The sequence below is a fragment of the Dermacentor variabilis genome, chromosome 1 (genome assembly GCF_050947875.1).
Source record: "Dermacentor variabilis isolate Ectoservices chromosome 1, ASM5094787v1, whole genome shotgun sequence".
NCBI classification, from domain to species: domain Eukaryota; kingdom Metazoa; phylum Arthropoda; class Arachnida; order Ixodida; family Ixodidae; genus Dermacentor; species Dermacentor variabilis.
In genome coordinates, this window is record NC_134568.1 from 10364380 (window position 1) to 10385140 (window position 20761).

At 44.7% G+C, this 20761-nt stretch overlaps 1 protein-coding gene across 4 annotated transcripts in view; it reads right to left on the minus strand.

The window, feature by feature from the left end:
• The window catches only part of LOC142575377 (uncharacterized), a 76557-nt gene that overhangs the window by 41235 nt on the left and 14561 nt on the right, over positions 1 to 20761 (minus strand). For all 4 annotated transcript variants that reach the window (XM_075684712.1, XM_075684738.1, XM_075684720.1 and 1 more), the window contains exons 4-5: positions 15871 to 16033; positions 4880 to 5011 (exon numbers count right to left, since the gene is read on the minus strand). In XM_075684712.1, the coding sequence (XP_075540827.1) occupies positions 4880 to 5011; positions 15871 to 16033 (295 nt within the window). The remainder of the gene's footprint in view (positions 1 to 4879; positions 5012 to 15870; positions 16034 to 20761) is intronic.

A 20761-nucleotide genomic window follows, 5' to 3' on the forward strand; every position in this document is an offset into this window, starting at 1 on the left:
ACATATTTGCGCAAGCAAATCGCCAACTTTGCAACTACTGCTGCTCCACTCATGGACCTGTTTAAGAAAGAAGCTCCATTTCAATGGGGACCTTCGCAGGATGCTGTTTTCTGGACCATAAACCACCAGCTGACACAGAGTCCTGTTCTGTGCCAATTCCATGAAGACTGGAAGACAGAAGTGTACAATGATGCTAGACAGGATGGTGTTGGGGCAATTCTGATCCAGTGCGATGCTAACGGACGTGAGCACGTCATTGCCTACATCAGCCGTAAACTCTCGGATGCGGAGCGCCATTACCACTCGAACGAACCGGAGTGCCTGGCCGTTATTTGGAGTGTAGACGAGAAGTTTCGTCACTACTTGTTCGGCCGCCAATTCACTGTTGTAACAGATAACTCCGCTATTGCATGGATGTTTGCAAAACAATACCTCAAGCACAAGTTTGCACGGTGGAACGTTCGGCTGCAAGATTACACTTACGACATCCGACACCATGCAGGAGCACAAAACCAGGTTGCAGATGCTCTATCACGAAACCCGATTGAGGAAGGCTCACTACAAAACTGAGAAGGCTGGCTCATGTTCTCCCAGCAAGATGTTTTGAAGGCCCAACGTTTTGACAAAGACTTGGTGCCGATTATGAATTCCATAACAGATACGGGGCGCAATTCCAAGTTTATTGGGCCCAAAGGTATGTTGTATCATTGTTATTGGGTCAACAAGGAAGACGAACGCCACCTTCTGGCCATTCCTAACTCCTTACGCTCAAGCATTTTGCGTGCCATAAATGATACACCTGAAGGAGGCCATGTGGGATATCGAGCCACCTTGTCCAAGGCATAGGAGTGCTTTTGGTGGCCGAGACTCGACTGAAGTGTGCGTTCGTATGTCGCAGGCGGTGAGGTGTGCGCAGCACAAACGACGTCCCGGGTGTCAACCTGGATACCTTACCCCTATCATGCCCCCCGAGACAATTTGGCACACTGTGGGAAAAGATTACATTGGGCCTTTTCAAGAATGGCAGCGGGTACCCGATATATTGTACTCGCTGTGGACCATTTGTCGAAGTTCATAGAGGTCACTGCCGGACCTTTGCTGCCACCAGCCGTGTCATAAAGTGCCTACGAGACCGCTTCAAATGGAGACATGTCCGCCCTAAGCTCATCTCTGACAGGCCGACCACGTTCCGCAGCCGCAAACTCTGCACTTGCACTCATCTACAACTAGCTGGAGTTGAGCACCACTTCGCATCAGTGCCCTACCCACAAGCAAATGGTCTGACAGAAATGTCGAACCAGACTATCCAAGCTTGTCTTGCACCGTATTGCAGAAACAAACCAGGTGAAGCTGATCGGGAAGAGCACCTTCAGGCGGCTGCATACACAGTTAACACGGCATTACAGAGCTCTACTGACACCTCCTTGTACGAGATCGAGTATGGCCAGCTTCCAACGCTGGGCACTACACTCAGTTTGGACACGGCTGCAAAAGTGGGACGTTCCATTGCACATCAGACACTCTGCCGCAACATCCAAACAGAGGAGTGCAGAGGAGTGTGCATGCCCCACAGGCGAAAAAAACGGTACTGCGTCGCTGCTGCCGTCTGGCATTGGATTGCAATATCGGTGATGAGGTGTGGGTGCAACAAGGTGCACCATCATCTTCAAAGAAATTAGGCGCAAAATTGGAAGGGTCCTTCATTATTACCGCACCCGTGGGCGAGAACACTTGGCGTGTGCGGTCCTCGGCATCTGATTTGCATGCAGACAAGAGAAAGCGAAACAACTTTCGCGTGTGTGTGTCGCTTATGAAGAACTGTGTCTGTCGGCAAACCTAACGTGCTGCAATGCCTTTCTTTCAATGGCACATCAGCCGCAGCGTGGCCGAGTATAAAGACAGAGCGGGCTGGGCTGCTCGCTCGGCAAGTGCGAGGAAGCAGAGGAAGATGATGCAGAATAGAACAGCCAGCCTGGTGATTGGGTGCTGTCTCTGTTTCTCCTTTACACTACACATGTAGCGTGGAGCCTGCAATTTCGCACCAAAGATTGCCTGCTCTTTCTTTTCAGCTTCCCAAAAGCTCCACTAGTTTTCACTTATATTTCCATGCACTTAGAAAGACTATGGTTCTTGGCTGGGTTTCTTTAGGCATCATAACTGAGCAGCAATTGTGGTGGAAAGAAAAAATCAACAGACATTTTAGCACATGCCAAAGAGGGTGAAGATGAAAGCTTGCGTGCTCAAGAGATATTCATTAAATTACTTACCATTCTCATTCAAATGCGTTGCTTATTGTTTTCTACAACCAAAGGTTGTGGGTTCGAGTGCCTTAATTGGCACTACCTTAATTAACTGTCTTAACTTTGCCCTAATTAACACCAAAAGTTGTGGGTTAAACTCCTACCAAAGGTCGTGGGTTCGAGTGCCTGAATTAACTCCATCTTAATTAACTTTGCCTTTTTTTTACATGATGAGCGGCATCGGAGCCAGCTATAGAAGAAGACGAACGGGCAAGCAGTGGCGCGAGCGTGTGTCTGCGCAAGGCAAGCTCACATTACTTTCTATACCGCACGCCACACTTTCCAGACCATCAGGGGTATGTGCTACTTAAGGTTTTCGCCTTAAAAATGAAATCTTATCATTGGTAGAGTCACGATACCACCTTTTGGTAGAGAAAAGCAACACTGTGACAATGCTACGACCTCTGAGGTTTGGCAGAACAGCCGATGCCAAAGCTCAGTGAAATAACGGGTGGAGCACGTCATTTCACTTGGGCATAATGGCATCACAGATTAAAGCACAGTAGGAGTGTACTGGGAAAGGAGGGGTAGGCACAAGGGTGTGGCAGGGCCAATATATTATTTTTACTAACTTTGCTCATATGAGGCACATTAAAGCATTTTCTTTTTGCATGAATAATCATGAGATGCCCTTTACTACAAGATTGTGCACCTTTCACAAGGGGTGTTGGAGGGCTGAACCAGAAGTCTATTTAGCCTCAAGCATGACAAGTGATGGTGCTACAAGTGGTGCTTGTGTGACTTCAGCTCATGGATTCGCTCTTGTCCACTACAATCCAGGAAGCCTAGTATATTTGAACGTTCAGTCACAACTAGCAGGATAATGTGCAGCAAGTATAGTCAAACCTCGATATATCGAACATGGATATATCGAATTATTGCATATATCGAACACTTTCTATAGCATCTGGAAAATCGCATGCATTTTAATTTTTTATTTCGAACGGGGTCAGACGTAAAATTGTTATATCGAACTCTGCCACGCCAGACCACGTGCGCTCTGTTGACAGGCGGTGAGCTTTCCCGCAACACCCCCGAAAATAGTGGTGGTGCAATGGGCATTCTCGACTGCTGCATACTATAGCTGCACACATCGAGTGCGCTGAGGGTGCCATTTGAACGTAGCGGCATAGGCACGCGGCAGCTTGGCTAGTTCGACAACGTCAACGACACATAGCATTTGTCGTACAGACTCCTCTTTGGTGCCGCGCTTTGCGCCAGCCGCACCTTGCGAGGACTGGCGGTTTGCATCCACAAAGAGGCACGACAGCACGTGTTGACTGGGCTCGCTCATTAGCACCTTGGCTGACGCCACTTATTACTTTGTTACTGACAGTGTTTCAAAATGCTTCGATTGACGGACATGAAGATCGCAGCATAAGTAGCGACCAAACGAAGATGATGCCGAGGTAGATCCTGTAAGCGCTGATGTTGCCCCGCTCCCGACTTCAACTGAGGCTGTAGCTGCTTCATCCCTTCTACGCCGCTACTGCGGTGCAATAGAGGTCACTGGCCTATCGCATGTGGATTGTTTAGACTATGTTGATGACTCTTGTGTTTAAGCACGCAGCTGCCAATAAGAAGCAGGCTACACTGCTGCAGTACTTTCAGCCAAATAAATACTTTGTGTGAAGCTTCAAGTGAGTATTTACAGTCAAACCTTGATATATCAAACACAGATATATCGAATTATTGTGTATATCGAACACTTTCTATATCACCTGGAAAATCGCATGCATTTAAAATTTTTTATTTCGAACGGAGTCGGACGTAAAATGGATATATTGAACTCTGCCACCCTAGACCCCGTGTGCTCCTGCACATGATTTAGGGTTTGTGGCGCAATCGACTGCGCGTTCCCGGCTGACGAAGTTGGCACGGCCTAAGCCAATTGCGCGTGGCGCAACCAAACACGCGCGCTCTGAACAGCGATCCCCAATCGTTCCCTTGGTTCATTGATTGATTTGCAGAAGTTTTTGACGTGTTTTTTACGTAATTCTATATATCAAATTCTGGCTATATCGAACTATTTTGCGATCACCACGCTGTTCGATATATCGAGGTTTGACAGTACATTGCCAAATGATCAACTTTAGCATTCATATAGAGCAACGGTAGTGTAACAGTTCAAAAGAAGTTTAGTTATTCAGCTGATGGTGTGCTTACACACTATGTGGTATTGCCATGGTCACCTATACTACTCTGTCCCTCAATGCACATTGCCAAGCAGAGAAAAATTATGCAGATCCATTGCACACATTGCAGTCTATGTGAAGCAAAGCTTTAGTGAAACAGTTAAACAAATGCTATACAACAGCGATGTGTTTACTTTCATCTTATGCAACGTGTAGTCGCATGCAACGGTTATGTCTATGCACTGCACATGTCACAACTTCTATATTCCTTGCTTCACACTGGCACATGCATGTAAATATGGTTAAAGCTTCTATGCCCTTTGTGTGACAGTGCCACATACCCCTTGACTTCTTGAACTGACGTCACGCTCCAGGGCCACTAATGAAAATTCCTGAGGTCTGTACATTGCAGACAAATGTGCCCTGCCGACTGACAATGCTTACCTTGATAAAGTCGATGCCACGATAAGTCAAGAAGGTGTCGTTGCGGAAGTAAGAGTTGAAGCGTTCCAGCTCAGCCTTACCCACGGACTTTCTTTCTCCACCAATATCGTTGTCTCCAGGAAGAAAAATAGCCTGCACAGTGCAGCGGAAGAAGCTTGTAAGGATTGATACTGAGCCACTGAACAATGCTTTTGCATGTACTTGTGCATACAGTGATACCTTGATTATATGCGCTTAACATCCTACAGTAATGCAAAAAGTTCTGAGAGACATCACAGTAAAACTTCACGTGGAGAAAAGTCCGTAATTATGCTATGGCTTTCAGTTCCATGGCTTATCAAGATTATTACACTAAATCGGTTGCATTGAATCCACAAGTTCATTTTATCAGGCAGATTTTACAGTATAAAATATGCTAAATGAACTTTTACAACTAATATAGAAAGCAAGCTCCTGTCTTGTTATAGGGTCAGGACTTAGGGATCTAAAGCCAAAATTTTTGCTGTGATGTTACAAAGCAACTTAGCCATGGTGCTCAATTTTTTTTTCTTGTGTACTGCCAGGAGATCAATAGACTAGAGTTTTTGCATTTACTGCAAAGAAACAAAGAACCTGACCCACAACTTTAAGGTCACTGGCATAACACAGTGATCAATGCATTGCAGAGCTGGCCAGACTCCTCAAATTCAGCAAAATTCTTACAAACCTGCCACCAATCACCTTCTCAAATAATATTTTTGTGGGAAACATGTCACACAAAGACATTCACAATGCCACAAGGTCAGCAACATAAAACAATACACTGCTTTAGCATATGTCGGCTAAATAAATCGTGGCTGGAAAACAACTGTGAAAAACATGAAGGATACAAGCTTTTACCAATTATTTGCTACCACAGGTGCATTTTATTTGTTCAGAAACATGAGAAATTGTATGTGAAGCCTTACAGTTATTTGAGGAACTGACTGCTATACATGTCTACCTTGAAACAACCACTCTTCTGTGGTCTCCACTACAGTAAAATCTCAATGATACAAATCTCTTGGGACGGCACAACATTTGTGTCAACCGAAATTTGTACCACCCAAGATCATTAAAAAATTGGGGAATAACATTTTCTCCCCTGCAATCTCAAGACCTTCTCTTATCTCATGGCAAAATATTTGCAAGAAATACAAATCAGAATGAGAAACTTACACTTTTTTTAGTGTGTTGCCTTTGAAATTGCGAAGAAAATTGGGCTGTGGCAGTGCTATCATACCGCTGATCACACGAGCGTGGCTTTCCATGAACGCAGCACTGCCATCTTGGTGTTTCCATAAACACAAGAGATCAAAGATGCAGACAGCTGCAGTGCTTTATTTCTCCATGAAGAAATAAAAGCATTCAAAAGCGAGTGTGAAAAAGGAAAACTTGAGTTGAACTTTGTTACTGCAGTCATGAGGTGCGCAGGTAGCGCTCCTATTGGCTAACGTGAATTTGAATCATTGGTGTGCTTGTTTCGTGCACACTTTGGCAGCAGCGAGTTGCACACTTCATGTGTTCCGAGGCCGACATTTCAAGAGCTGCCTGGTTATCAAGAGTTTCTTTTGTTGCTGCACCCTAGCTGCTACCCGATGGTGATAAGGACATGATTAGCGCAAGATAAGGGATCTGTTTACTTTTCTTTGTGGCAGCCAAGTTACTTGATATTGTGCGATCTGACGGGTGCAGCGGTAGAAAAGTTTCAAATTCTCATCCAGTGCCAAAGACAGCGGAAGGCATGGAATACAGATAAAAGACTACCCATGGAAGTGAATGCAGTCAATCTTGCTGACACGGCCAGACTGGGCCGCGTGTGATTGCCAGCTCCTGATAAAGTTAAAAGGTGTTTGAAAGCAAAATAGCTTTTTTTCTAAGGGGAGGGGGGGAGTCCAGGTGGAGTGACGTAGGTTGCCCTGACAACAGGAATGTAATCTGTGCGGCCGCTCAGCTGGCCTGTGCTACCGGCGTGTCGGGGCTTCCTTGCTGGCTCTGCCAGGGATCACGCGGCGGGCCAATTGTTCATATCATCTGCCATGGTGTGAAAAGTGGTTTGCAACATTAGAAATTTAGCATGCTGTAAGCTAATGGGCTTTGACCGGGATTTTCACAAAATTTGTATAATCCCAAAATTCATATCAGGCACGATCATATCATCGGAATTCCACTGTACTACTTCTAGAACTATTATGTTGTCATCACAGTGACCTATTACGCTTATTATAAGCAGATTAAAGTTTTTCACTTTTGCTGAGTCATTTGTGAAACGTCTGTTGCTTGATGCATTTTATTTGACTTAGTGGCATTCAAGATTTGGGAAGCCAAAAATAGTAAAGAGGTGTGAACACTTGGATTTGCGAGTCCTTTCACATGGTCAAACAAGTAGATGCCAGGGAATGATGCATTCATTTAGATCTGTAACCCTCATCACAAATGAAGAGAGCAAGTAAAAAACTGTCTCACCATTTCTTAATGCAAGCTTTGCTGTAATCAATTGTGAAAACTGGTCTTTAGTCATTTTTCCTCAATGCCTTCAAAAGGTGGCACCTCCCAAAACATACATATAAATGTATGAATTAAGTATTTGTTTCAAACAGGGTGAATTTTCAACTATATTGTCACATATAAGTTATAAACTTTGTGCTGGTGACCGTTTTTTCATCAGCTAACCAATGTTACAAAATTACCATTCAGTAAAGACTAGCCTACTGTATCCGAAATTTTCCCTGGATAAGCACAGTGCAGAGGTCTACACTACCTGCGTTGGTTGTCAAATTTGATCTGACAGGTCAAGTGCGTCAGCTATTTATACGCAACTCATCACACGTTCCAGTGTATTCACTGGGGCTTGTTATATTCGAAAAACGTACGATGCTACTCGTGACAAGCATGCAACGTGATTCGACAAGACTTTTTTGCTATAGAATCTGGAACAACATTAAAGAATTTTCGGATACAGTCCCAAGTGCCAAGTCAGGGTGCCTACCAAGTTGACATTTCCAAATTCCCCGAGTTTTCCAGGTTTTCCCTGAGTGCCTTTGCGAAATTCCCTGAGTGACGCAGAACTATGTTTTATGTCAAGACGAGCTGAAACCATGTCGCCCAATGCTGTCACTCTCTAGTAAGCATACGAAAAAGAAATAATAGAAAAAAAAAAACAACTCAATCCAGTTTGAATACTGAGGAGTAGTGTTTGTGTTAATCAAAAAGAGAATAGAAGGGAGGGGTTAGTAAAATGCACAGCAAATAAAATATCTTTGAAAAAAATCGCAAATGGAGTTGGACCATTCTCAAATAAAATAAAAAGTTAAAAAGGAGATGAATACAGAAGCAAATAATTTCGAATACGAGCTATTTCTATCAACTGATAGCAAGCTCAGTGGTATGAGGCCCGAACTTTGTCCCAATTGAGATTCTCTCTCAACAGCTCGTAAGTCAACCTGAACTGTCCTGACATACTCTCAGACCGCGCACGACACTTCAGTGTTGTGTTTCATTGCTTTAAAGTTTGTTTCGGTTTGGATGAGGGACACCTGCATCTCGGCATCAGCCAACACTTTGTTTTCTGAGCTCAAGCTCCTCCAAACCGCGGCAGCACGCTTCCTTTCTCTTTCATTCCTCAATGCGTAGGTACTTTTTGTTCTTGTCCTCCTTCCGCCACTCGTTTGCCCCACGGACCATTTGAAGCATATTTTTGGTCAGTTGCACAGTCCACATCAGATTTTTCGAACTCCCTAGGGACCGCGAAAACGTCTGAAAAATTGGCCGGTTGGAAAAAATAAATGCATGTCATTTACTGCCCTTAAGGGCTCAAACCACCCCAGGCACATTTGAAAGCGCTCTGAAGCCTGTTGGTACACGCATTAGGCATATCAGTGCTCCTACTGTGACAGGAGATACCGGGTGCACGCGTGTGTATTTAAGGAATACATACTGTGTCCTGTGGCAACAGCCCCTTCCCAGGCTTGTTACGCTCCACAGCAATACTTTTGCACATGCTTCACCATGTAACTATTGTGTACAGAGGCGAAGCTGACCCTCAGGAACCGGCATTATGCAACGCACCGTGCTTTCCAAGCTTCTAAGACAATCACGAGGACCACAAAAGCGGAGTCGGTGGCATTGCTGACAGCAGCGAATCCTTTCAATGGAAAACACGGCAAACAACAACAAGAAGCTTAATAGCGAACATCGAAGCAGCTAGGTCTAGCGTTACCATAGTGGTGGTTATGGGTGCCAGCGGATCTGCGTGCGAGAGTGCCGGTTCGAGGCGGCGAGGTAATCAAAACAGCAGCGGTCGTGGCTTTGATTAATGCCCATTTGGAGCCGCGGTCACGGCAAAAAACGCCGGAAAATCGGATGGCAAAGGGTTCTTGCGTCCGAAATTTCAGATGTTCTGATACATTGACTCTATGGGGTGCGTGGTGGTGCAGCGAAGATGTGCAAATTATTGGGCATCCAAAAAGTCGGTCATTGACTGTACACTGGCAACTCCTCCAGCTGACAACAGGGCATCAAAGACGATTCATTAAGATTCCTGTCTGTTACTTGAGCCAGCATTACCGCGACTTCAGACCCTTTACAGGTAATTTTCCCCGAGTTCTCCCCTGAGTTTTTCCAGACTACTTAAAATCCCTGAGAATTCCCAGTTTTCCCGGTTGGTAGACACCCTGCAAGTCTTGTGCCAAGTGACAACCTTCTAACAGTGGTAAGACAGTGAAAAACGGTCACCAGTAAAATCTAAAAAAATTATGCATGGCAATGTTACCTCCAGTCTGCTGAAAAAGCCCAACAATTTGCCCACATGTGCATCAAGGACCAGCAAAGGACCTACAACCAACAGTGCAATCTTCGATAGTGCTAAGTCCAATACAAGCGTGGACTGTGTTTGGGCCTGGATGCCAATACATCGCTGTGGACTTGGCGGACAACTGAAACGCTATTTTGGTGCAAACAGTAATACCTTGTGAACTCGAACTCTCGTATCTCAAAAAATCGCTTAAGTTGGAAATTTTCCGTGGCACTGAGCCATTTCCCATATGTGCCATATATTTACTGACCTTCATCTCGAAGTATTTTTGGGCCAAATTGCAGATATCTCAAAATCTTGACTGAGAGTGGAACGAAAACTCCACCGTCAGGCTGTTTAACAAGCTTCGTGCAAGGCGATTGCATCTACCACAAAGCGGACGCTTTCCCAGAATGTGAAGTCGGAATCTAGTGGCATAATAACATTGTCAAGGAACCATGTGGCACATCATGTGACAGGAGAGACATGTGCAGAGGCAGGCCCTGCAAAATAGCATGCTTGATGCAGTTAATTTTGTTTGCTTTATGCAATGCACATGATTTATTACCAGAGGTGTAATTTCCGGTTTAATTTTGTTCTATGCAATGTAGAATAAATATGCACATGCTGTGTGCATTGCATAGAATTTTATTTTACGTAACACATGCGGCACGAATTTACCAGGAATGGTGCTGCAGAAAGTGATGTGAGCCTTCACGTGTATGCGCTATGCGAGCAGGATATACCAGTGACAGGTGAATCTACTGACGCCGAAATCGCTGGAATGGCTACAAATGGAGGGGACGATGAAGACGATGGCGGGGACGATGAAGGACCTCGAGAGCTGCCGACATCAGGTGAAACAAGAAACATGCTTCGCTCGCTGCGAAATAAAGTTGAGTGCAGCAGTGGGAACGATCGGCTTTTGCGATGTGTGAAGTAGCTCGAGGATACCTTTCTATATCCAAGTGCTGTTGCAAAGCAGACCAGCCTTATGCAGTTTTTCTGCATGGAATAAAACAATATATTTATGGGGTTTAACGTGCCAAAACCATTTTCTGATTATGAGGCACGCCGTAGTGGAGGACTCCGGAAATTTCGACCACCTGGGGTTCTTTAATGTGCACCTAACTCTAAGTACACGGGTGTTTTCGCATTTCGCCCCCATCGAAATGCGGCCGCCGCGCACGGAATTAAATGGCAGTGCTGCAAAACGGAGCTGGTTGACATCTCTGGTATGTTTAAATTTTTTCTTTGAAACATTTATGAAGAGCCAGTTTAGAAGCTCTTGTTGGAAAGCTAGTTAGTCCTGGTGAATTTTTAAGAAAGAACTTGACTTTTCGCTGCAATTTCCGCAACATTGCTTATCTCGAAAATCCACTTCTCTCGAAAAGTTTTCTGGTTTTTACTACTTTGAGTTAACAAGGTATTACTGTATTGTTATTTTGTCAAAGGCCTAGAAAAGAAGTACAAAAGAAATAAGCAAAAATGCAACCAAAAGGTACAGCGAACACCTCCACTATGAAATGTCCTGTATAACGAAGGATCGACTATGTCCTGGCCAAATTGCTATCTTACATACATATTGTGAATGCCTCTACAACAAAGAACACTACAGGCGACTCACTTAAACAATACCAGTTTAAACAAAATATTGCTTAAGACAATGAGCAGCTGATGCACTGTTAACTTTTCTATGTGTTCTATGGTAAAATAACAGCTTACTACAATGCCCCCATTCCACCATTATTCGTTATAACAAATAAATCTGGCCGCAGGGTGTGCATTCCAAAAGAAAAACACCCAAAATTCTGAAAAAAAAAAAAATGCGTGTCTCTTTCTCACACCTGCCTTAGTGCCATGTACCCGTGTCACATTGCCTGGAAAATAATAATAATAATAATAATAAAAGCTTGTCACACCCTCCCTTGTGCCACGCACCCTGCATGATATGACCCTCTCCCTTCCACTCTCTCATTGACGTCAGAGGGGTGGAAGGGAGACTGGAGAAAGGCAACTAAGGTGTGCCTTGCAGGGTGCATGGTACAAAGGTAGTGGCAAAGTGGCTTGGACTCCTTTCTTTTTCTGAATTTTGCATTTCTTCTCTTTCTGGTGCCAACACCCAGTAGCCAGACTTAATTGCTATCGGACGCGAGCTCCACTACTGGAAAAGTGGGCGCCACCGTCGGCGTGACGTGGCATGAGGGATCACGTGGACACAGCGGCTGTGTCCGCTGCTTCGGAAGCGCCGAAGCGAGCTGAAAACAAAAGTTTAAAGTCCCACCTGTGCCGCGGTTCTGATTAAGTGGTGAGGCTTTACCGCCTTGGGTGTCAACTTGACAACATCTGAAACTACTATAATAGGTAGTGGCTGCCTTTGCAGGCGTGCGGCATGGTAGGCTACTGCTCGGAGCCGCAGTGCCGGACGTACGCAACGGAGCCAGGTGTCAGCCTTATTCACACGCAGCCGCAGGGCAAGGGGCAGCGTGAAGCTTGGCTGGCAAAACTTAGAACCGGCAGACAGCCATCGGCTACACTCGGGTATGCAGCAAGCACAGACGCGAGGAAGATTTCTGCTACGGCGCCGGGACTGCGTGATGTTCGGTGAGTAACAGAAAACGCACACCGAGACGCTCGCCCGCGCCCGCTGCATGGCTAATTTGGTCTATGAACTTGTTGATGCTAGATACTGGCAAATTCACTGGAACGGAAAGGGAGCGGTAAGACGCACATTAAAGAAAGGCATGGCATATGGTCATGCTTGTGTTAAGAATTAATGCACTGGATTAAAAAAAAGAAGCAGAGGGAAATCACACGCTGAGACCGATAAACATACAGTGCGACGCAACTTGAGAAATAATATTGAAATGTCCAAGAATTTAGAAGACAAAAAAAGATTGAATCGTCATGACGGCACATCACGGTCGCCGTAGGCGTCGAAGTTTCTATAACGAAATTATTTTTGAACAGTTCTGATAGCGTCCACACAACAATGGTTGCTTGTGCACTGTCAAATGCTCATATGCTGCGGCCTAAAGCTGACGGCATGGTGCGAAAACGCGCTCACAGCGAAAGCAAAACACTGTGTGCGAACATGCATGCAGACGAGCAGTCGGTCGCTGCGAACCCGTGCGATCGCTGGACTGAGGCTTCATTATGTGATGGCCCGCTTGGTTATACAGACAGGCCACTAGAAGAACATATTTCACATAGTTTACTCACAGCCCTTGCCTACCTTTCACGCAAGAAGCCGGTTCGGGAGACTCCATCGCGGCGACCGTGCGTAGTAGCTTTTGCTGTACGTATTCAGTAAAGAGATAGCGTCTGTAAACGATTCTGTGCTTTAAGTTTGCCCAAGATTATTATATCAACAGTCAAAAACTTCCCTCATTTTGAGAGTACCTACATAAATTTCCAGGAGGGCTGCTGCGTGGTGTTTTTATTGAACGCTGTAAGCAAAACCTATTAGGAGCGCACTTCTGACAGATGGCGACTCCGTAACTCCTCACCCCCAATATCCAATAATGTGGCATGGGAACATTGTAGTAAGATTTATGTTACCAAAAAACATACACAAGCATTAAGGGTAAGGTAGCTACTTGTTGTTACATTCGAGTATTAAAATTGGTAATGCTGTAAGTGGGTTCGACTGTGCTTCTTCCTGTCCAAATAAGATGTTTGAATGTTTGCCCCCTCTGTCTTTTTCCTGCAATCCAGTTACAACAATTATAGGTTATAACAATGGGATGTTCTTGGAACTTGAATAATGTTAAAAACTATATTCTGGGTTTTCTTGCACCAAAACCACAACATGATTATGAGGCATGCTGTAGTAGGGGGCGCCCGAATAATTTTGACCACCTGGGGTTCTTTAACATAGGCTCAATGCATGGTACACGGGAGTTTTTGCACATCACCTCCATCAAAATGCGGCTGCCCTGACAGGGAATTGATCATGCGCCCTCAGGCTTAGCAGTGCAACACCAAAGCCACTACGTCACCACAGTAGGTTTGAATATTGTTATAAGTGGGTTTGACTGTACAAGTTTTCCTGTACAATGCAGCAATTTAAGCGTCCCCGATGGCTGATTTGTAATGAATGCCATGTAACGGTGCCATCACTGCCCTCTGCGGATGCCACAGAGCTGCGCTCTGCACTAATGCTAACGGAAGCGTGAGCGGCGCACTATACGAGTGTGCCGATGTCAATGAGCGCTACGGTCCTGCTGCATTCCTCCAGGAATTGCTCAACTAGTACACTGCTTGGTGTAACACAGGAGTGGGTGAGACGGCTGACACATATGTTGTAATTGATGATGGCGTGATGATGTAAAAGGAGCTGACGACCAACGATGTCTTCAAAGCAATCCAGAGCGGAAAGGACGCAAATGTTAATGAAGGCAACAGTCAGGATGAGCTTGTAAATGAAGCAAGAATTTTCAAAGCAGCAGAGGCGACAGTGGCATTCCACAGACTGCAGCTTTAACTTGCGTCACTCCTGCATTTCGCCACAGAGCATGCAGTATACCTTGGCGCAATAGGTCAGTCGCAGTCGCACATTTTGTGAGATGAAGTGTGCCCAAAAACATTTACGGATTGTTTCACTAAGTTGTTCTAAAATTCATGCGAGATAAAGGGTTCTTTTTGTTGAATGTGTTTAGCCAGCTCTTATGTGAGCAGTATGGTGCACAATCTTTACAATGAAGTGACCTGTACAATGAAGGATTTTGGAGGCCCAATCACTTCCATTATAACGGCGTTCGGCTATACTCACAATGTAAGTAGCTAGGAAATTTTTCACACACTAATGTTACAGAAAGAAGTACAGTGTAACCTCATTAATACATTATAAGGAAAAAAAAAACAAGAAAGAACTTACTAACTGGGAATACATATCATCCAAAGTTACCAAAAAATTTGACACAGAACTGTAGTTAGTACTACATAATGCGAAGTGTGTGAATTATTGCAGCACGAGACATCAACGCGTGCCTATCTGGTGGAGCCCGAGCGGTGAGAGGTAGATTGATGAAACACACATTTTGCAGCTTCGGCAAGCTTATGTTCGTGCTCCTCGAATTTGGCCTGGCTCAGCGACTTGTTTGGGCAGAGCATTTTGGCAGGAAGTTTTGACGTGCCCACTCTAAGAGATTCACTGCAGCACGAGCTGCCAATGCACATAGAGTTCGTGGGGCTCAAGAGACCGCAGATGCATGTTACTGTTCAGTGATGGGAATTAAACAAAATCGAGCTGGTGGGTAATGCCGGAATACGATGTCGCCAGAATGAAACATGACACTCACTTAGTAATGTCTGCAGCAGGGAACAGTACCACATTTGGGTTATTGCCTATTAAAAGCAAGCAATACGCTTCCTACTTCACATGCGCTGCGACAGACAGGTGAAGACGCTTAGTGCACTGGGTTGACGGCAATATCTGTGAATGGCGACATGCGACGACTCCCCAAGGAGACTTGCTGGTACCGAAATAAGAAACTGAGTGCGTGGTGCCATTTTAACATGACACGAGCAGGTCAGTTCTGCGATGAAGCTGACATTGCAGGCACCTACTGTTCTCAGCTGTGCATGCCTCGCATCTTTTCCTCTATACATGGGCCTAACATCCGGAAAATGTGCCATATGATCGCAGTTTGGGGGCATACTGAATGCTGGTGCCGAAAGATCTTGTTTTCTAGGAATATATTAACTGGCAAAAAATAAGCGTAACTGTATAAAGTAATTTTTTGCTTTCTTGATTGCGAACACTGCATGGGAAATCGTACGAAACGAGATCATACCAACGAGGTTCTACTGTAATAACTTAAAATCAAGGCTTAAGTATACTTGTGAATTATGGCACTGCCAAGATATACTAAATGTACTGCCTAGTTTGAGAACAACTGAGGAACAAACAAAAGAAAGGTACTGGACGGAGTATGTTGACAAGGATCTAGCATGTGCTGTGCACCATACGGTTATTCTGCAATACAAGACAATGTCAGTTTCTTGTTATACATAAAGCGTGCATGAGACAAGGCTTTAAACAAAATCATGACAATTTACAATAACTTTCCTTCCCAATAAAGCGTAACATTACAAATACACATATTACATTATGAAAATCTCAAGACAAAAATGTTAATCAGTAAAACAAAATGCTCATGCTCTACTCATACTGTACCTGTTTGTAGTCAATGTGTGTGAAGATGTCAAAGAAGCGCTCTACATATGACCGGAAGTCATCATCAGTGGCGAACTCGCCCTCATCAGAGAGGTCTCCAAGAAATATGACCACATGTGGCTTGAAGTAGTCATTGGCCAGGGCAAATGTTTTGCTGATGTACCTGCAATTGCAAAGTCGAGACATTCAAAGTTTCTAGTGACTTACGTTAACTACTTCAAATATACACTGCTGAAAGCCACAAGTACACATCAGCCTATGTACAAGTCAGTTACAACCACAATTATGTGATAATAAAAATGTCACTGCTTTTAGGCCAAGCCAAGGCTTGGCTAACAATCAATGCTTTCGTCCCATTTCTTGACCATGAACCCCCCCCCCCCCCCAAAAAAAAAGAAAAGGGGATTCTGAGGAGCCCTGAGGGTTCAAAGTATCGCAGATACATGCTAAGAAGTAAAAATATAGTGCTAGTAACACTACAGGCACAAGTAATAGAAAATATTGAAAGTGATTAATCATAAAACCTCTCTGCTCAAAGCAAACCTACAAGCGCATGCCCACAAGCTAAAATAAAGAAAACTCAGCATGGACACTGAATTAGCAATGACTGGCCAATGTACACACATGTGTGGCACCAGTGAAAGAACCAAAAGTCTCGATGCAGTGCTGAAGGGTGAGCTTTTGCACTGTTCAGCCAATCATAACAAAATTTTGTAGGATGATTTACCTTCTTGCCGTTAGAATACATTTTAAATTTCATTACTTTGACACAAACAGAAAAAAAGTTATGGTCATCACATTGAGCAGTTGAGTGTGTCAGCTTAAAGGGGTCCTGAAGGTCAGCGTAATTAACGAGGAGAGTAGGGCTAGTTGGTGATGATGCAATTGATTACAGTTACAAGTTACTTTCTCAAGAATGTCATGAAAAAATTACTCAAAAGTAATAGATTGCTTCTATGTTATTTTCCTCTGAACATTTAAAGTGGTCCTGAACCACCCCTCGAGCTTGGTGAAGAAACGCAGTCCACAGATAGCATACACTGCTGCGAACATCTTAGCCAAATTTTGCAGCTGTGCACAAGGCGACTGCAAAATTTTCTCTCAAACACTCTCTTTTCAACAGAAGCCCACTCCTCACTATTTTCTGGATGCTTCATTTTGTAATAGAGCAGATTCCCATACGTGGTTGGTATTGGCCAATAGTTGACATCAATCAAGAAGGTTGTTTGGATCAGTGTACTTCTTCCTACTGTTACTGCATATATTCATTGATGCAGTTTAGTGAACAGACTGTAAGCGAAAATCTGTTTTCAAATTTTGATAATCACGTACTTCCAGAAGAAGTGGACTATCATCTGCTCAGGTTTAGCTGCAGCCGCCCATGTAGGAATTAAGATTTTGCCACCTTGCTTATCAGTGTTGTAGCCATCAGGCAAAGCTAATTTCGAATAGTATTGAATACCCAACTAGCCTCAAACCAGGGGAAACTTAAGTTCAGACAACATGCATGCTTGCCAGCGTGTGCTCACTCCTGGCCGCTCCTGGTTAGATGCCTTGGCAGACTTTGCTTCGTAATGAGTTATTGATGGCACTTCAAAATTGCACAAGTTGGATGTGCCAATTATGCGTTGTTCAAGTTGATGCAGGACAAAGCATGCCCGCACTACGAAGCACAGCAGGACTGGAGCATATGAGCACGAGTGTGCATCGAGGCCCTGTCGCACACAATGCAAATGCTGCACATATGCACTACAGTTGCATGTAGCTGCGGTCAGCTGCATAGCATAGATACTGCGGTCGTTGTGGGGGATCGCGACCAGTCTGCTGGCTGAGTGGACGGCGGCTTGCTGAGGACAACTGCGTTTGGCTATGTTTGGTGCATCGTAGGCACCAGAATCAGAAGTAGTGGCCTCTACATGAACATCCAAAATCAAATTTGAACTGCACGCCATGGTGATGTGCAGTAGGCAGAATGCTGCGGGCATGCCCCACTGAACTGTAGCCTTCGCAGTGCAAAGCATCGAAGGAACGGTCTCACATTCGACCTTTGATTGCCAATAACTCCGCTTTTTCTGAATGCATTGAAGTATTTTCGCGGCAAAGTATTGCTGAAACAGTCTATTTTAACTTCAAATGAATTTCTCGACTTTGAGAAAAAGTGGTTCAGGGCCCTTTTAAAAAACTATCATTTCCAAACTAATTGACATATAATAATTATTTTTGAACAGAAATCTTCTAGGTGTTCTATAATGTATTGGCGGCGAAGAGTTACGGAGTCGCCATCTATCAGAAGCGCCTCGCTGGCGTAGTATGAGGGATCACGTGGCGCGCTCCTCATAGGTTTTGCTGTCAACGCTCACTGAAAACACTATGCGGGAGCTCTCCCGGAAATTTCTGTAGTACTTTCGAAACGAGAGAAGTTTTTTACTGTCTAAATAATAATCTTGGGCAAACTGAAAGCACAGAATCGTTTACAGATGCTATCTCTTTACTGAATACGTACAGTGAACGCCACTGTGCGCGGTCGCCGCGATTTAGTCTCCCGAACCGGCTTCTTGAGTGAAAGGTAGGCAAATGCTGAGACCAAACTATTGAAATATGTTCTTATAGTGTTTGTATATCTAAATGGAGTGTAACAGAATGAAGCCTCAATGCAGTGATCGCACAGCTTCGCAGCGACCGACTGCGCGTCTGCATGCTTGTCCACGCACTGTGTCGCTTTCGCCGCGTGCACGTTTTCGCACCGTGCCATGAGCTTTAGGCCGCAGAATATGAGCATTTGACAGTATACAAGCAACTAATGTTGCAAGGGCGCTATCAGAGCAGTTCAAAAATAATTTCATCGTAGAGACTTCGACGCCTACGGGGACTGATGTGCCGGACGTCGCGATGATTCAATCTTCTTTTTTTTCTTCTAAATTCTTGGACGTTTCAATATTATTTCTCGAGTTGCGTCGCACTATATGTTCATCGGTGTTCTCAGCGTGCGATTTCCCGCTGCTTCTTTTTTTGTAATCCAGTGCATTATTTCATAACACAAACATGACCATATGCCATGCTTTTTTTTTTATGTGCCTCTTACCGCTCCCTGTCCACTCCAGTGAATGTGCCAGTATCTATAGGATCGACAAGTTCATAGACCAAACCGTCATGACATTAGTCGGGCAGCGGAGTCGGGCGAGCGTCTCAGTGTGCGTTTTTGGAACATTGCAGACCCGGCGCCGAAGCAGAAATCTTCCTCGCGTCTGTGCTTGCTGCATACACGAGTTGTAGCCAATGACTGTTTGCCGGTTTCATGTTTCGCGAGCCAAGCTTCACGCAGCTTCTTGTCCTACGGCTACGTATGAATAAGGCTGACACTGGGCTCTGTTGCGTACGTCCGGCACTGCGGCACCGAGCAGTAGCCTACCATGTTGCGCACCTTCAATGACAGCCACTACCTACTCTAGTGCTTTCAATCGTTGTAAAGGAGACACTCGAAGCGGGAAAATCTCGCCACTAAATGAGGACCGCAGCGTACGAGGGAACTTAAACTCTCCTTTTCAGCTCGCTTCGGCGCTCCCGAAGCAGCTGACGCGGCCGGCATGTCCACGTGATCCATAATAGCACGTCACGCCGACGGCAGCGCCAGCTTTTCCAGTGGTGGAGCTCGAGGCCAATATTATGGGCAGCCACTCATTTTTTTTAAATGCTACTTCTGTAAAGATCCTGCCACTTAAAAACCAAGCTTTTCTTGTTGGGTAGTCAGCATATGTCAATATCTGATATTTTCATTGTGTTAGAAGAAATAAAGAAACCTAAAATGTACCTTACCTTGTGCTTGGCAAAATTTCACCCTAGAAAGCATATTGAAAGCAGCTTTTTGCAAAGGAGTTCGGAAACTATAGTTTTCCTAAAAATGTTGCTTGGACAAAAAGTGCTCTTCAGTTGTGACACAGAAAGCACAAAATGCAAACAAAAGTGTGAACTCTGTACTAAAGAACACTGGTGCAGAGGCTCTCCAAATGCAACCAAATGCAAGCAGGCACCGAACAATACCCACTGTTGTACTGCACACTGGCAGTCCAAAATGAAGGCATTTCTTCAATCTCTTAGCTTTTAGTTCTGCAGAAAGCCCGCAAGGTGGAGGAAAGTACGTAACAGTGTAAAAATTGTCATGCACCTGAATTGCAGCAAGAAGCTACAACAGAAACCCAAATGGGTTTCTGGGAAACTTGTTTGGGTTTCCTGTGTAGCTTTGTTCTATGATTCAGGCGGATGACAGACAATTTTTCCCTTTCATGCTCTTTTCTTCTGTTACATTGCTTTCCTCTGTCTAAATCTTTCACACAGAACTTCTATAGACATTGATCACAGGCAACAGCTGGCTGTCACAAGGCACGTTTGTGCAACTGATAACCCAGAAATAGGCCTATTAATTCCTTATCATCCTCCATGTTGAGTGGCTGATTTTGGCAACAACAACAATGTAGCACAGTGTGATCTAACGCTGACGGACGAAAAGGATGGAACAATTAAAGAATCATTAAATAGTATGGCTCCTTCTGCAACAGCCTGGCCTCAGTGAGCAAGGATTACTGTATAGACTTGTGTAAGGGCTGCAACGCCGAGTTGGCAGCCCAACATTTCGAAAAACAAATTTCCAACTGAAAAGCAAGCATGTTCAGTGCACCAATGTCACATGCACATCGGAGAATTTTCGTGCACTGCATACTTCTGCAGTGCTACTAGATGGCGAGAGTACTAGATGGCGAGAGTACTAGATGGCGCTACTAGATGGCGAGAGCTGCGCATCAACCTCTGATGCAATGGTACATCCGGGGATCTGGGCTGTGCACAATTTTGACCATTTGAGCACATTTGAGACCCCTTGTGTGGGGTCTCAAATGTG